Genomic DNA, 17936 nt, shown 5'->3' with positions numbered 1-17936 from the left:
TTTTTCCTTTTAGGGATTGAAGAGGTTAATGACCATTTGCCAGAAGCACTTTCCTACCGACCCATCGAAATGTGTGGAATACAATGCACTCTGAGACCTTCTCAAGGGTTGTAAATGACAGCAGGGCAGCACGACTGGGCTTCTGAATGGACCAATAGAAATGAGAAAGGAAGGGAGAGGAAGTTTCCCAGCTTGGTTTTCCACCTGGTACAGCACCTGGCTGGTTTTAAGAACTGCTGGCTCTCATCACATCTGATTACACACTGATTTTTGTGTCTTGCTTTCATTTTAAATGTCAAAAAATGAAATTCTAGTGACTTCCCCCCACAATTTAAATGTGTAGTCCACAGTCAAAGAAAGAAGGAGTTTATAAATGACTTTTTCCCTCTAGACCTGAAAGTTGTGGCTTGATTAAAAAGAAACACTTGAAGGTGGACTTAATTATTTCTGTAAAATATTATAATTTGCACATTGTCTTTTGTATAATATTTATAAAAAATATTTTTGTATATGGTTAACGAAAATATGGAACCATTTAGTGAAAATTTGTAGTCCTTATATGTTGCTGAAGTTTTGCTCTTTTGCAATAGAAATTTGAATGTAAATGTTGTTACCACTGTTAACTCTAGTGTTATTTATCTTGTGTTTTAAGGGTGGCTTTTATCTCCCAAGAAGTGTAAATTTGAATATTTGCCATCTCTCAGGAAAGACAGAACTAGCAGCAAATAGAAGTTTGTAAACCAAAGATGGTACATCATCCCAAGAAAATCTCAAAACAAAGTAATCCCAGAACATCTTGGTTCAAGTCTGAAAATGGACCTTTGAGCCTGCCAATAGTGGAGGCATTTTGATGGTGTCTGAGACTTCCATGCTCATTAGACATGTGGCTGACTGCTGCTCTCTGCTCCACTTTGCCAGATACAAGAGAAAGGTGCCAGGGTGGATGTCACTGCCTTTGACAGTATATCCTGATATGATTTTCCACAGAATGAGGCCTAGTAAAATTGGCACAGTGTCTTGCCCTGGTCACTGTGAGGAGTCTGTGTCTTAGACATTGGGAGGACCAAGTCGAGTGTTGCAGACTGGGTGTATGGACATGGGAACCAGAGCCCCCTGACATACCTGCTGACTTGGCCGCAAGGCACTTCACCCTTCTAAGCCCAGGTTCCTCATCTCTGAGTCAGCAGATAGTAATAATCTTACGTATCTACTGGTTATTGTTGGACTTAAGTAAAATAAAATGCTTAGCCCACTGCTTGGCACACAGTAAGGGTACAGCAAATGTAAGTTATGTTGTTGTCAGTGTTGCTGTTTTTGTTATTAGATGGCAGTTAGAGGAACTTTGACAAGCCCTGCAGTTAGAGGCAGTGTGTACTTACCTGATGATAATAAGAACAAGGTAGCATCAGCAACGACAGGAGTAACACTAGGAGCATTCATAAAGCTTTCCTGTGGCTGGGCTCTAGGGCTGCCTCCACAGTTCTGAGAGCAGAGAATGTGATGGGAGCTACAGGCAACTGAATGGATGGGAGCAGATTCATAGTTACTTTTTCTGGCCCCTCTAGGGAAGGCATGAAATCCAGTTTAGGCCACTTTGGGTCTCTGGCTTACATACCTGGTGATTTCTGCTGGTTATATGTTGTGTGCTGGCTGAGGTCCGATGTCTGCGATTGAATCAGGGGTCTGACTCTTTCTTGTGATTGAATTAATTAGAATTTATGGGAGCTTGCTAGCATATGATTTATATTTTCATAAAATATAACCATGATCTTGACTTTTATCATGTAGTCTTGTTGCAGAAGACTTCGTTTATAAATATTGCTGAATGAATACTACTCACATTACTTTTTCTTCATTCAGAACCAGGCCACAAAATGGTGCTCATCGGTTTCTTACTGTGTTCCCATTGTCTTCACTTTTACTATTAGACCACATTTCATATAAAGAGAAAATTATCATGTGATACCCAGTACCTCCTAAAATTGACCATCATAGGGGGCACAAGGGAGTTCAGTGGTAGAATTCTCACCTGCCATGTAGGAGACCTGGATTCTATTTCCTGGTCTGTGTCTTCCCGAACAAACAAAAACCCAAACAAACAAAAATTCAACACATGTTAAAAGAATGAAATGTGACCCCTGCCATACACCATACTAAAATTAAAAAAAAAAAAAAAATTGACCATCGTAGCTAGATGGTTTGAAAAGGAAGTTGTAAGCTATTCTATAGTTCTGTGAATGTAGCCATTTGAGGCAGATTCAAAGATGTGATCCTCTCCAAGAAGTTTTCCATTTCCCTGAAATTTAATATCTTCATATGACTGTAAATGTCATGAGGATATACAGAAAAATGAGCTCTTACCATCTCCAAATCATGGACATTTCATCTCAGCAGATATGTATTTCTGTTTTTAGCTATATCTAAAACAATCAAGGCATATCTTTTAAAATTTATCACAGCTCCGAAATAATTCTATTTCCTACCTGTCTTCCCACCTACCCCAGGCTCCTGCCCAAAAGAATTGTGTTTTTTGGATTCAAGTTTAGTAAAAATTGGTTTTTCCTCAGAAGTCAACACTGTATTAGGAATGTCCTTGCCAGCTGCAAAGACTGGCAAGTCCTTTCAGCATTGCAGCAGCGTAGTGCTGTAGTGATCTAGAAGTCATGGTTGTGATTTCAGTCTTTGGGGGAAATTTAGGAAAGTCAAGCAGAGGCCAAAGATAATTGGCACATAGGGAGAGACAAGAACAGTCTGAGTCTTGTCGGAAGCAGGGAGAGGTCCTTAGAAGCCCAGTGTTGGGTAGGCAGCTGTCAAGGATGACGGAACCCAGTGGCTGCTGGGGGGAGTGTGCTTTCAGTGGGGTTTGGGGGTGGGGTGAGGGATAAGCTCATCCTCCTGGATACTTCCTGACCTACTCCAGCACTTTAGATTGCCTGATATTTGATCCCAGTAAATAATTGAGAAATACAACTCCTTTTACTTGAAAGTGATAATTTATTCAGAAAGTAAACAACTTGGGGAAGACTATTTAAAGAGTGTTTCAAAGTCTTCCGTAGATTTGAGTCTAGGTGTTCATATCACTGGCTCCTTTTCAGCCATACAATACCCTCTCATGCTCCTACACCTAGAAGGGTGGTAGAACTGAATGGGGGAGCGTGAAAGTTGGATCAGACTGTTTCCTTTGTCTGGATATCTTGACAAGCGTGACCTAATGGACCCTGCCTCCTCCCTCACCTACTCTTCCCCCAGTATACTCCTGAGAAGCCCCTGAAAAAATCACTTTATCCTGAAGAAATTTATGGTATGTATCATATTGGGAATCTTGCACTGAGAATTACTTTTTCATGGCATATTTGTATAAGAGTTTCCAGCTGTCCAGAGCTGAGAGCCAGCTCTGGTCCCTAGAGAGTCCCTGTTGGGAAAAATGTTATGGCAACTGTTTTCATCGCAGACTCTGCAGTTATATTTGCTGAATTATAACCACATGGCTAGTACTTGAATGGTTAATAGTAACTTTATAATCTCTTGAAATTTAAAAATAAGTTCTGGTGGCTTGGGAGTAACGGGAATGCAGTGTGACTAGCAGCTGCTGTGTACGAGCTGACCCCATTCACAATTCTGGAACCATATTCATTAAAAAAAATAACTTTTAACATTCACTGAAACAGTTCATTAGTAAAACATTGGTTATTTATTTTTCCCATTGTAAACTCTGTGGCACTTTATACCACTAGTTTAAGCTGATCCTTTTGTTGCCTCGATTGGTTGCTTTGTTTTGCTAGGCCACTTCCTCTTGTTTAGTCTCCTCCTTGTGCTTAAGTACCAATTTTGAAATAATTGCAGCCTTCTCAAATTTTTCTCACAGAATTCATGTTTAACACATACTTAGCCTTGGAGAGCAGCTAAGAGGTTTCTAGTCTCTTTGGGAATACTCAGATTCCTTCTCTGAGCTCCTCCTCACCCCCCCACCCCCCCCCCATTATAGGCAAGTCATTAGCACAGTTGGGAGTTTAACAACTTGCCCAAATTGGCCTCCTCTCTCAAATGGAGCTTTTTAAACTCTAGACATTGTAAACCATTAGTGAGTGGCTGAGCCTGGCTTACAGTATTTGCCCTCTCCTAAGATAGAGGGGCAAGGCCATGGCTTTGGAAACTTTGGGACCACAACCCCACAGTAAACAATCATAAATAGGCCCAATGTTACGTACATATAAATGTATCTACTTATGCGACTTGAACAAAAATTTACGAAGCGCCCTTCCGCCGCCATTTTAAATCCAGCTCCATACAACGTTCCGCTGCCGCTGCTACCGGGACTCGGTCTGCGCGCCAGCACCTCCCTGCCGACAGCTCCGCCACCATGGAGGACATGAACGAGTACAGCAACATAGAGGAATTCGCAGAGGGATCCAAGATTAACGCGAGCAAGAATCAGCAGGATGACGGTAAAATGTTTATTGGAGGCTTGAGCTGGGATACAAGCAAGAAAGATCTGACTGAGTATTTGTCTCGATTTGAAGAGGTTGTAGACTGCACAATTAAAACAGATCCAGTCACTGGAAGATCAAGAGGATTTGGATTTGTGCTTTTCAAGGATGCTGCTAGTGTTGATAAGGTTTTGGAACTGAAAGAACACAAACTGGATGGCAAATTGATAGACCCCAAAAGGGCGAAGGCTTTAAAAGGGAAAGAACCCCCCAAAAAAGTTTTTGTGGGTGGATTGAGTCCAGATACTTCTGAAGAGCAAATAAAAGAATATTTTGGAGCATTTGGAGAGATTGAAAATATTGAACTTCCCATGGATACAAAAACAAATGAAAGAAGAGGATTTTGTTTTATCACGTATACAGATGAAGAGCCAGTAAAAAAAATTACTAGAAAGCAGATATCATCAAATTGGTTCTGGGAAGTGTGAAATCAAAGTTGCACAACCCAAAGAGGTATATAGGCAGCAACAGCAACAACTGAAAGGAGGAAGAGGAGCTGCAGCTACTGGATGAGGTGGTACTAGGGGTCGTGGACGAGGTCAGGGCCAAAATTGGAACCAAGGATTTAATAACTATTATGATCAAGGATATGGAAATTACAGTAGTGCCTATGGTGGTGATCAGAACTATAGTGGCTATGGCGGATATGATTATACCGGGTATAACTATGGAAACTATGGATATGGACAGGGATATACAGACTATAGTGGCCAACAGAGCACATATGGCAAGGCATCGCGTGGGGGTGGCAATCACCAAAACAATTACCAGCCATACTAAAGGAGGACCTTGGAGAAAAGAGGAGGAAATGCTAAAGTAACCCATCTTGCAGGACGGTGTTGAAGATTGGTCTTCTGTTGATCTAAGATGATTATTTTGTAAAAGACTTTCTAGTGTACAAGACACAACTGTCCAACTGTATATAGCTGCCATTTAGTTTTCTTTGTTTTTACTTTGTCCTTTGCTACCTGTGTTATGCCTCGGTGTGGATTTGTTTATACAAATTTTATTTGTATGATTTCACGTTAAACCTCAAATAAATGCTTCCTTATGTGAAAAAAAAAATTTACGAAGCATACTGGTATTTTCTATTCTATCCTATTTCCTTAAAAATTAAGCTGGTCATGACTCTCTAATTTTGTTTTGCAACCCGCTAATGCTTTGTGACCATTAATGCAGTTTGAAAACCACTGGCTGAAAGGAATTATCAGCAAAATTAAGGAAGGAAATCATAGCAGCTATATACCACAATAAACTTTTCTTGAAGTGAACATCTCCCGTAGTAACTAGCACCTTGATCAGGAAAGTGCTTATTAACACCCCAGAGACCTCTTTGTGTCTCCTCTTAATCCATGAAACATCTTTATGTTTTTTTGAGATAATATTCACGTGCACAAACTTCACCCGCTTAAAGTGGTTTTCAGTGCATTCAGGAAGATGTGCAGCCATCATCACAATGTTTCAAGCATTTTCTTCTTCACCTCAAAAGGAAACCCTGTACCCCTTAGCACTGACTCCCCACATAGGTTATTTTCACCTGTTTTAAAATCATTTGTAAATGGAATCAAACAGTATGCTTGACTCATTTATACTTCTTTTGCTCAAAGTATGATTTCCTATGTTCATTCCTTTTGTGTGGATTACCACAGTTTTCCGTACTGTTGATGGGTATTTGAATTTCTACCGTTTTATGAATATTTTATATGTGCTATTTGGTGAATATACATTTCTATGGGGTATATACCAAGTTGTGACTTGCTGGGACATAGGGGATGTATTTACTAAGTAATAGCAGATGCTGTCACATGGTTTTCAAATGACAGATATTGTCAAATAGTTTCCCAAAGAGCTTATTCCAGCCTGCACTTCATAGGCAAAGTTCGAAAATGCCAGTTTTCCATGTTCTGACTATGCTTGATTTATATATATATCATTTGTCGTTTTCATTTTTACTCTTCTGATGGGTGGATAGTGATACTGCATTATGACTTCATTGCATTTCCGTGTTGACTAATAAAATTGAGCCACCTTTTTTCATATGTTTAATGGCCATTTGGATGTTATCTTCTGCAAAATTCCTTTTCAAGTCTTTTGTTGGGCCAACTTTCCATTGAATTGTCCACCTTTTTCTTACTGATTATAGTTCTTTATATATTCCTTGTTAGATATATTTTGCAAATAGTCTCTCTCACTCTGTGGCTTGCCTTTGTGCTAGATTGCTTTTTTATGCATAGAGGAAATAATTGTAGGATTATTGACAAATACTTTTTTTTGCTAACTGTCTCTGGCTAGATAGATTTTATAAAAATCAAGTCATATGCTGCCATGGTCAGTTACATGTGTCAACTTGGCCAAGTGGTGGGACCTGTTTGTCTGGTTGGGCAAGTCCTGGCCTGTCTGTTGCTATGAGGTCATTTCATAGAATTATATCATGACCACGATGGCTGCATCCACAGCTGATTCCATTTGTAATCAGCCAAGGGGAATGTCTTATGCAATGAGTGATGCTTAATCTAATCACTGGAAGCCTTTTAAGGAGATTTCAGAAAAGACTGGCTCTCTTCCTGCTTCGGCCAGCGAGCCTCTCCTGTGGAGTTCGTCCGCACCCTCCATCAGAATCATCAGCTTCACAGCCTGCCCTACAGATTTTGGACTCTACGTTCCACACTTACGTGAGATACTTTTATAAATTTTATATTTATGAACATTTCCTGTTGATTCTGTTTCTCTAGAGAACCCTAACTAGTACAACTTGGTACCAGGAGTGGTTCTTAAGAAACAGAATCTTAAAAATGGGTTTTTATGAATGGTTTTCTACTCTGACTGGACTCAGAGGCACTAAGCACTCTGATTCCCATAATCAGAATGACACTGCCAATCCATGGAGTGAGTTGGCAAAAGAGATAGTCAAAATATCACCATTCGCTTGTACAAAGCCAGGCTCTGGGGGATGATGTTTTTGACACCTTTACAGAGTTTTGTGGAAATAGGAGGTATAGAGAGGTTGGCTGGTTGCTGTTAGATACACTGCATACATTACTGAGTGAAAGGGATGGGCTTAAGGCTTCAAACAAGAAGCTTAAGTGCCGTCTGACAGACGAAGAAGTCTCTATGAGTGTCCTGAAGGAAAATTTTATTTCCTGTAGCCGCAGATTTGAGATCTCTGAAAATCTGACTCAGATCTTATTGTTAGAGTAACAACGTAAACTGAAATCTCAATCTTGCCTGGTGTCTGCCGTTAAGGTGAGGACATTGATTTGGAAAGGAGTGGGACCCTGAAAAATGGGATGGCAACATGTGAATTGATAATGATGTCTGGGATGAGATTGAAACCCTATGTCATGCTGAGTGTTCTCTAGATAACCCTATAATAGTCTGCCCTTAGGACGTAGCCACCTTACCTCCAGCCTGCTTTGAGGAGTTGGCCACCCAACTTCCACCTGAAGGGATTAGCCTAGAGTGATTAATCCTGTTTCACCAGATGAAACTGCAAATGAATGCCCTGAAGCAAATGGCTTGGAAGATATTTCTAATTCTTTTCATGACCCACTCCTACCACCTCTCATTTCTTCCAGACCTATAACTAGACTAAAGTCCCAACAGGCCTCTAAAGGTGAGGTACAAAGTATCACACATGAAGAAGTACATTATACTCCAAAAGAACTGTGTGAGTTTTCCAATGTATATAGACAGAAATCAGGGGAATGTGTGTGGCAATGGATTTTAAGGTTGTGGGATACTGGTGGGAGAAATATAAAGCTGGGTCAGGCTGAATTTATTGATATGGGCCCACTAAGCAGAGATTCTGCATTCACTGTTATAGCTGAGGGGTTAGAAAAGGCTTTAAGAGTTTGGATGGTTTACTGAAATATGGATCAAAAGGTGACATTACCTGAGGTTGAAATGCCAGAACTGCCCTGATATAATGTAGATGGGGGGATCCAGAGGCTTAAAGAGATTGAAATGTTAGAGTGGATTTATCATGGAAAGCCTGCTCTTATACCCAAGGAATGTCCAGAGGATGTACCTTTTACCAGAACTGTAAGAAATAAATGAGTGAGACTAGTGCCATCATCCCCAAAGAGCTCTGTAGTTGCACTTCTCAGTAATGTTCAGATATTACTGTGGGAACTGCTGTCACTGAGCTGGAATCCTTAAACACAATGGGGATAAGTGGATCCTGAGTTGGCAGAAGCCAGGTGGCAGCACTAATTGCCAAAGACAAGGTAGACATGGCTATCATAATAGATGGCAGACTCAAAGCAGGAGCCAAATAATCTGACTGGCAGTGACTTGTGGTGTTGGCTAGATGATCATGGGGTACCTAGAAATACAATAGATGGGCAGTCTACTAAATTCTTGTTTGAGCTGTATAAACAAAAGACTTCTAGGTCAATTGAACAGAAGTCTAATCTGAATTACAAAAACACAGAGTCATGGCCCCTTAATCAATTTCCAGACTTGAGACAGTTTACAGACCCAGAGCCCCTTGAATGAAGGGGAGGCCAGGTCCCTTTGGGGGAGAACCCTGTTACACTGTCACAAATTTATACTGTTAATCTTCCTCTAAGCCTTCCCCAAGGAGACCGATGGCCTTTTACCAGGGTAACAGTGCGCTGGGGAAAAGGAAATGATCAGATATTTCAGGTATATTAGACACTGGTTCAGAAGTGACATTAATTCCAGGGGACCCAAAACATCACTCTGGTCCACCAGTCAGAGTGGGGGCTTATGGAGGCCAAGTGATCGATGGAGTTTTAGCTCAGATCTGTCTCACAGTGGGTCCAGTGGGCCCCCAGACCCATTCTGTAGTTATTTCTCCAGTTCCAGAATGTATAATTGGAATAGATATACTGAGCAACTGGCAGAATCCCCACGTTGGCTCTCTAACTCATGCAGTGAGGACTATTGTGGTGGGTAAGGCCAAGTGGAAGCCACTGGAAGTGCCCCTACCTAGCAAAGTAATAAATCAGAAGCAATACCGGATTCCTGGAGGGATTGCAGAGGTTACTGCCACTCTTAAAAACTTGAAGGATGCAAGGGTGGTGATTCCCACCACATCCCCATTCAACTCTCAGATTTGGCCTGTGCAGAAAACATATGGGTCTTGGAGGATGACAGTGGATTATTGTAAGCTCAACCAGGTGGTAATTACAATTGCAGCTGCTGTTCCCGATGTGGTATCATTGCTTGAGCAAATCAATACATCCCCTGGTACGTGGTATGTAGCTATTGATCTGACAAATGCTTTTTTCTCAATAGCTACTAGTAAGGACCACCAGAAACAGTTTGCTTTCAGCTGGCAAGGTCAGCAATATACTTTCACTGTCCTACCTTAGAGGTATATCAACTCTCCAGCCCTATTCATAATCTTGTCTGCAGGGACCTGTATCGTTTCTCCCTCCCACAAGACATCACACTGGTCCATTATATTGATGATACAGTGTTGATTGGACCTAGTGAGCAGAAGTAGCAACTACTCTAGACCTACTGGTAAGGCATTTGATTGTCAGAGAATGGGAGATAAATCCAACAGAAATACAGGGGCCTTCCACCTCAGTGAAATTTCTAGGTGTCCAGTGGTGTGGGGCATGTTGAGATATTCCTTGTAAGGCAAAGGAGAAGTTGCTGCATCTGGCCCCTCCTATGACCAAAAAATAGGAACTACACATAGTAAGTCTCTTTGGATTTTGGTGACAACATATTCCTCATTGGGGTGTGCTACTCCGGCACATTTATCAAGTGACCAGAAAAGTTGCTAGTTTTCAGTGGAGACCTGAACAAGAGGAGGCTCTGCAACAGGTCCAAGCTTCTGTACAAACTGCTCTGCTATGTGGACCATATGATCCAGCAGATCCAATGGTGGTGGAAGTGTCAGTGGCAAATAGAGATGCTGTTTGGAGCCTTTGGCAGGCCCCTATAGAGAAATCACAATGCAGATCCTTAGGTTTTGGGAGCAAAAGCTTACCATCTGCTGCAGATAACTATTCTCCTTTTGAGAAACAGCTTTTGGCCTGCTACTGGGCCTTAGTAGAGACTGTACGCTTAACCTTGGGTCACCAAGTTACCATGAGACCCGAGTTGCCTATCATGAGCTGGGTGTTGTCTGACCCACCAAGCCAAAAAGTTGGGCGTGTGCAGCAGCACTCTCATAAAATGGAATGGTATACGAGATAGGGCCAGAACAAGTCCTGAAGGCACAAGTAAGTTACATGAGGAAGCAGCCCATGGTTTCCACTCCTGCCACATTACTTTCTCTTTCCCAGACCAGAGCTATAGCCTCTTGGGGAGCCCCTTACAGTGAATTGACTGAGGAAGAGAAAACTCAGGCCTGGTTTACAGATGGTTCGGCACGATATGCAGGTACCACCCGAAAGTGGACAGCTGCAGCACTACAACCCCTTTCTGGGGCATCCTTGAAGGACAGTGGTGAGGGGAAATTGTCCCAGTGGGCAGAACTTCAAGCAGTGCACCTGGTTGTTCATTTTGCTTGGAAGGAGAACTGGCCAGAGATATGTTTGTATACGGACTCTTGGGCTGTTGCTAATCATTTGGCTGGATGATCAGCGACTTGGAAAGACCATAATGGAAAATTGGTGACAAAGAGGTCTGGGGAAGAAGTATGTGGATAGACCTTTCTGAGTGGGCTAAAAACATAAACATATTTGTGTCTCATGTGACTGTGCACCAGAGGGTGACTTCAGCAGAGAAAGGTTTTAATAAACAAGTGGATAAGATGATCTGTTCTGTGGGTACCAGTCAGCCTCTCCCCAGCAACTCCTGTCATTGCCCAATGGGCTCATGAACAAAGTGGTCATGGTGGTGGGGATGGATGTTATGCAAGGGCTCAGCCACATGGATTTCCACTCAACAAGGTTGACCTGGCTACAGCCACTGCTGAGTATCGTCTGCCAGCAGCAGAGACCCATACTCAGCCCCCGATATGGTACCATTCCCCGCGGTGACCAGCCCACTACATGGTGGCAGGTTGATTGAATTGGACCACTCCCTTCATGAAAGGGACAGCGATTTGTTCTAACTGGAATAGACACATACTCTGCATATGGGTTTGCTTTCCCTGCATGCAATGCTTCTGCCCAAATTACCGTCCGTGGGCTTAGAAGAGAATACCTTATCCATTGTCATGGTATTCTACATAGCATTGCTTCTAATCAAGAAACACATTTCACAGCAAATGAAGTGCAGGAATGGGCACATGCTCATGAAATTCTCTGTTCTTACCATGTTCCCCATCATCCAGAAGCAGCTGGATTGATAGAATGGTGGGATGACCTTTTGAAAACTCAATTATGGTGCCACCTAGGGGGCAATACCTTGAAAGGCTGGGGTAATATTCTCCAGGAAGCTGTGTATGCTCTGAATCAGTGTCCGCTGTATGGTGCTGTTTCTCCCATAGCCAGGATCCATTGGTCCAGGAACCAAGGGGTGGAAATGGGAGTGGCACCACTCACCATTACCCCTAGTGATCCACTAGGAAAATTTTTGCTTCCTGTCCCTGCAACCTTGAGCTCTGCTGGTCTACAGGTTTTAGTTCCAAAAGGGGGCTGTGCTTCCACCAGGAAAAACAGGAATGGTACCACTGAACTGGAATCTAAGACTGCCATCTGGTCACACTTTGGGCTACTCATGCCCCTGGATCAATAAGCCAAGAAGGGGATTACATTATTGGCTTGTGTGGTTAACCCTATCAGGGGAAAATAGGATTGCCACTACACAATGGTAAAGAAGAGTTTTCCTGGAGTATAGAAGATCCCCTAGGGTGTCTTTTAGTACTACCATGCCTTGTGATTAAAATCAATGGAAAACTGCAACAACCCAGTCCAGGCAGGACTACCAATGGCTCTGAAACTTCAGGAATGAAGGTTTGGGTCACCCCACCAGTCAAAAAACCATAGCCAGCTGAAGTGCTTGCTGAGGGTAAAGGGAACATGGAATGGGTAGTAGAAGAAAGTAGTGATAAATATGAACTATGACCACATGATCTGTTACAGAAATGAGGACTGTAATGCTGTTTTGTTCATGTTATACTATTTAAATTGTAAGATATCAAGTTTAAGAATGATTTAATGTGTTTTCAGTTATATGCAGGACAGTTGAATATTGTTAGGTGAAAGAAAAAATGCATGTTTTATTGTTTTTATTTAGAGATTAGGTATGGTTTAAGGTGATGTGTATAGCTGCCAAGTTGACAAGGGTGGACTGTCATGGTCAGGTTCATGTGTCAACTTAGCCAAGTGCTGGTACCTATTTGTGTGTTTGAACAAGTGCTGGCCTGTCTGTTTCTATGAGGACATTTCCTCATAATGTAATAAAATTACATTATGATCACATCAGCTGCATCCACAGCTGATTCCATTTGTAATCAACCAAGGGGAGTGTCTTCTTTAATGAGGGATGCTTAATCTAATCACTGGAAGCCTTTTAAGGAGAATTCAGAAGAGACAGGCTAGCCTTCCTGCTTTGGCTGGTGAACTTCTTCTGTGGAGTTCGTCCAGACCCTCCATCAGAATCGTCAGCTTCACAGCCTGCCCTACAGATTTTGGACTCTACGTTCCACAGTATGTAAGACACTTTTATAAATTTTATATTTATGAATATTTCCTGTTTGTTCTGTTTCTGCAGAGAACCCTAACCAATACATATGCCAATATTAAGTAAGAATATGGGGGTTGACAGAAGAGGAAATCATTAAGTGAATGTCTCCAATATTTTTTAATTTTAGTTTTATTAGATCTTGATGTCATTTAGGACTTGGGACATTTCATTTCTCTTCTTTGGGTGTATAATTTTTTGTCCTTTATGTATGTGGTGTAGACTTTTAGCTGCTTATGTTATTTTCCTTCTCCTCATCTTTCCTAACAGTGAAAATGGGACTTCCCCAAATCTGGGTTTGTTGCTTGGCACGGCCAAGGTGAAACACACTGAATAGGTTGAGGAGGAAAAAAAGATTTATTTACATATGCAGGAGAGCAGGGGAAACTTACCAAATCTGCCTCCTTATAGTGATTTTACAGTTGGCTTTTATAAAATTAGAGACAAAGAAAGATAATCATTTTGGGTAACAGGCAACAGGGGTCTACAGAACTTCATTAATTCTCTATCTCAATTATTTATTATTTCCTTCAGAATTTACTACTTCTGTGACACCTGGTCATGGTGCCTCCAAGTCTGGGGCAATAAATAAAAGTATATTCATATCTGGATGGTGTGGGGGTGACAGATGAAAGCTTATTTATATCTGGGTGCAGACTTTACATTTACGTATTGCTCCTCTGTGAGACTAAGAGCTCAACTTCACAGCTTGCTTACAGTTTTAAGGTTACTTTTAAAGGCTATTACTACAACAGAATCCTAATTTGTTCAGAGCTGTAGGTTGCACAGCTGAAATGATTTCTTTGTAATAAGGGTTGTGGTGTGATTCTGCCAGTGAGATAGGGACAGAATTCTATTGGGTGCATTTGCGGGGAAACATCTTCTGGCAGTCATCTTCTCTCCTTTTTCTGTTTCCTGGAGAGGGGTCATGATGCAGAGATGCTTGACATCCATCCCTCGATCTGGACAATGAGAGACCCATGCTAAAGATGGCAGAGCAGGAGAAAGAGCCAATTCTTAGATTGCATTACAGAGTCATTGAACAAGCCTGAACTGCCTTCCTCGGGGGTTCATGTTCTATTAGAGAAATATTGGTTAAACTGCAGTTGGTTTCCATTATATTCTGTTAGACTCAGTCCCTAAGTGATATAATAATATATTACTCAGTTTCTTGGCTTTCAGAATCATTGAGACAAGTGGGTCATGGAGATTAAAAGATTAAAATCTGACTTTGCCACATCCTCTTAAAATAGAAGTAGATATAACTGCACTTACTTGAATCGGTTCTGTGAATATTGGTATAAAGTGATTTCAACTGCAGAAAAACTACTAATCAAACTGAAGATAAAATCAGTTTAAGAACAACTAGGTGTTAACAGAGCAGATGCCAGAAGAACTCTTGGTCTGTCATAGACTCTTCGTCACCGATTCGATTGGACAGAGCATATCACTCTTGATCCTCTCATATTATTTCCAGATCTCCATTTGAGTGAGACATGACTGTGAGAGGAATAAACTTCTTTCTGCATATTTGTTATGAAGGTGAAAGTTATTTAAGAAAATACATGATTGTGTTTTCGTCATTCTGGGAAACATGTCTTGATATACTTGGACTAGTTTTTCCTACAAATCCTTCTGAGACTGATTCATATTACACTAACTTGGGTCAGAAAAGATAGGCATTTTTTTGTCCTTCAAAAACTTTAAAAAAATGTAAATATTGGGAATTAGTTTGACCTATGTGATCTAGTAGTAGATTTTCAAGGTCTCTAGTTAGAATCTAGGGTTCTTTAGTTCTTCCTCCAACTAGGCACTTTCAGGGAATTGACTAGACACAACTCAGAGAGGTGAGATGCTTAGATGTTTGGGAGCCAGATTCCTGGCCAGTGGGTCATGAAGCTGTTATCGCTCAGCTCCAAGTCTGCCTCCATACTCTGCTTTGTGATGAGCCTCTGCAAAACAAAGCTGCTTTGCTAGCCCCTCTTTGTTAGGACCCACTACTAATGGACATATGAGAGAGACTGGGCCCAGGAGGAGGAAGAGGGGATCTGCACTGTTTGAGTCATGTCTCCCACAAAGACCTATTCAAATCCTAATCCCAGCCCTGTAGGCTGTGAACCCATTTTTTCAGTAGGATCTTCGAAGAGCCTGTTGAGATGAGGCCAAAATAAAGCAGGATAGGCTATAACCCAATATGATAGAAGTCCCTATAAGCAAAGGAAATTTGGACACAGGGTAGTAGAAGCCACAGGAGGAGACAGAAAAAGACAAACTGCCATGTAACAGAGGCATATTAGCCAGCAAGCTACTGCCAGAACACTCCAGACTCCAGGAGAAAGCATGGCCTGAAGAGACATTGATTGTGGCCTCCAAAACCGTGAGTTATAAATTCCAGTTGTTTAAGCCAACCAGTTTGTGAAATTTGTCATAGAAGTTGTGGCAAACTAAGACAGTTCCTGTTCTTGACTGGCAACATGACAACGGTTCTCTAGTCTGGCAGTGACAGTTAATTTCAGAAGCAGTATTTCCATACTTGTAGAACCAGCTTCATGTTGCTACTCAAAGATCACAGCACTGTCAGCTGGTGCCTGCCCTCTTCAGAGGTTTTTCTTTCAGCTCTGCAGGTCCTGCCAAGTTTTTGAGGCACTGAGTCCATCCAGGTGGTGTCCAGTCCTCTGAGATCTGACTCCTACCTCTATGGGGCTCTTCCCTCAAGCATCTCAACTTTGTAATTTCAGACTCTCATCTTTGTTTCCCAGCTCTAGGAGTGAAACTGCTTCCTGCAGTTGTCTGTGTCCCCTTTTTACCTTATTAGCTCTTGAACCTGGTTATAGTAAATCATCTCTGTTAAAATAATTGGTGTGGTCTTTGTCTCCATATAGTAGTTTGCAAGATTTTCAGCTCCTGAACAAAAGAGAAAGACCCAGGTCCTCCTCCAAGTAATTCCAAACTCAGGTGATTTTCCACTAGCACCAGCACATGGCTTTGTTCCTCAGCTATGTGATTCATCTCACATGGGGGTAACTACAAGATTGTTAGAAATTCTAGTCAAGTCCAACCCTATCCCCCTCCCTCTTTCGTTCCCACACTGTTCCTCAGTCTCTTCCAGCATTCTGTTTACTCACCTTCTGCTCTCCTGCTTTCTTAGGACCTTCCTGGCACCCTTCTCTTTCTCACCAGTCTAGACTCCATTTTCATCACTCACTCTTTCCTAGTACCCTCTGCTCTCCTGTCCTCTTACCTTTCTTCCACACCCATGCCACAAAGCTCAGCTGGTGACCATCCCAGCATCCTTCTCCTCCTATGCCCTGGGAATGCTGCTGGGGGGAAGTCACAGGATCTGCTGAGCCTCAGCAGTGTCTGGAAGCCTTTCTCATCTTCCTCTCCTCTCAGCAACCATTCTGATCCTTCATGACTCTGCTCAAGACCTCTATCCTGCTACCTCTTTCCGTCCCTCTTGGAGCATATCCTCATCTACTTTTTCTCACATTACGTTGAATCTGGAGGCAGTCTTGAGGTGTATTTCTACCTCCAAACTTACCTGCTTATCTTTTCCTCCCTGACTTGGATAGGTATTCTTCCTCCTGTTGTAGGCTAAATCTTCTGACTTACCTGCTTTCCTATGACCATCTAAAGTATAATTTAACTGACATTGATTTTCTCTTTCTCTCCACCCTCCACATAATGTAAACTCCATAAGAGCAGGGACTTTGCCTCTGTTTTTGTTGCAGACGTGAGGAGTGAGAGAGAGAGAGAAAGGAAGCAGTCCTGGAAGGCAGTGTTGCTGGGAACTGAACTGGGAAAGGCCTTGAGTGGAGCAGGCTTGGAGAGGAAGTTCAAGAATTCAGTGTTCCTTGTGTTTGCTTGCTGGACATTCCTGCAGAACTGTTAAGTAGGCTGTAGGATGTACAAGTGTTAGAGAGGAGGTCCAGGATGTTGGGATAAATTGAGGTGTAATCAGCATAGAGGGGGCATTTCAGTCAGGATACTGGATAAGACTTCTAAAAGAGTGAGTGCCCATGACAAAAAGGAGTCTGAGGATTGAGCCCTGTGGGAACTGCCAATGCGAGGAGTTTGGGAGATGAATTAAAAACCATCAAGGAGAGTGAAAAGCAGGGTGCCAGTCTGTAGGAAGAGGAACCTAGGAGAAGATGAAGCCCTGGAATCCAAGAGAAGCAAGTGTTTGAAGAGGCAGGATGGATCTGCTCTACCTGGTGCTGGTAGGTCGTATGGTGTGAGAGCAGAGCATTAACCATTGGGTTTGGCATGATGGGGAGTCATCACTGACCTTGACAAGAGGGGTCTTGCTAGAGTGGAGGGCATGAAAGCATGATTAGAGTGGGCTTGGGAGATAATGAATAAATGAATAAAAAATAAATGAATTAGGAGCCTACTCACTTGTAGGGATAAAAATGTATGAAGAGAAACAAGGGGTTCTTTCTAATAAAAATTCTGGTGAAATTATAAACCTCTGGGCCCTATCAGTCAATCTCCACTCTATATTCCTGAATTGCAATCCAGGGTCAGGGCACTGCTCTGTGTGAGGTGTATAGGTTATGCCACTGCAGGCTGCTTTGGCCTTTGCCATCTCGGATCAGTCAACCCCCTGAATCAGGGAGGGGCCAATGGGAGACCCCTGTCTTTATACTTGTTTTCTCTTACCCTTGGCAATCTTTTTAATCTCTTCCTTCTTTCTCTTGAACATCAGTCACTACCTTTCCTCTTATATTGGGGTCGTGTGCCTGCTTGTCCAATCCATGAGGGCAAGTTTTGAGGGCCTGGTCCCAGCCCAGAATGTTCCATGAAGTGCCTGACTGAGGCTACTACCTGCTGCCT

At 42.2% G+C, this 17936-nt stretch overlaps 2 protein-coding genes and 1 pseudogene across 10 annotated transcripts in view; 2 read left to right on the top strand and 1 right to left on the bottom strand.

The window, feature by feature from the left end:
• The window catches only part of PRPF18 (pre-mRNA processing factor 18), a 78207-nt gene extending 76427 nt beyond the window's left edge, over positions 1–1780 (top strand). For all 9 annotated transcript variants that reach the window (XM_077169379.1, XM_077169382.1, XM_077169380.1 and 6 more), the window contains one exon: positions 14–1780. In XM_077169379.1, coding sequence (XP_077025494.1) covers positions 14–94 — 81 coding nt within the window. In that variant the 3' untranslated portion in view covers positions 95–1780. The remainder of the gene's footprint in view (positions 1–13) is intronic.
• The window catches only part of FRMD4A (FERM domain containing 4A), a 452880-nt gene that overhangs the window by 7009 nt on the left and 427935 nt on the right, over positions 1–17936 (bottom strand). The gene's annotated exons all lie outside the window — the stretch shown is intronic.
• Positions 3987–6539, top strand: LOC143691208 (heterogeneous nuclear ribonucleoprotein D-like pseudogene; annotated as a pseudogene).

This window comes from Tamandua tetradactyla, chromosome 7 (assembly GCF_023851605.1).
Source record: "Tamandua tetradactyla isolate mTamTet1 chromosome 7, mTamTet1.pri, whole genome shotgun sequence".
NCBI lineage: Eukaryota > Metazoa > Chordata > Mammalia > Pilosa > Myrmecophagidae > Tamandua > Tamandua tetradactyla.
The sequence above is the reverse complement of the archived record's forward strand: the minus strand, read 5'-3'. Positions and strand labels throughout refer to the sequence as shown.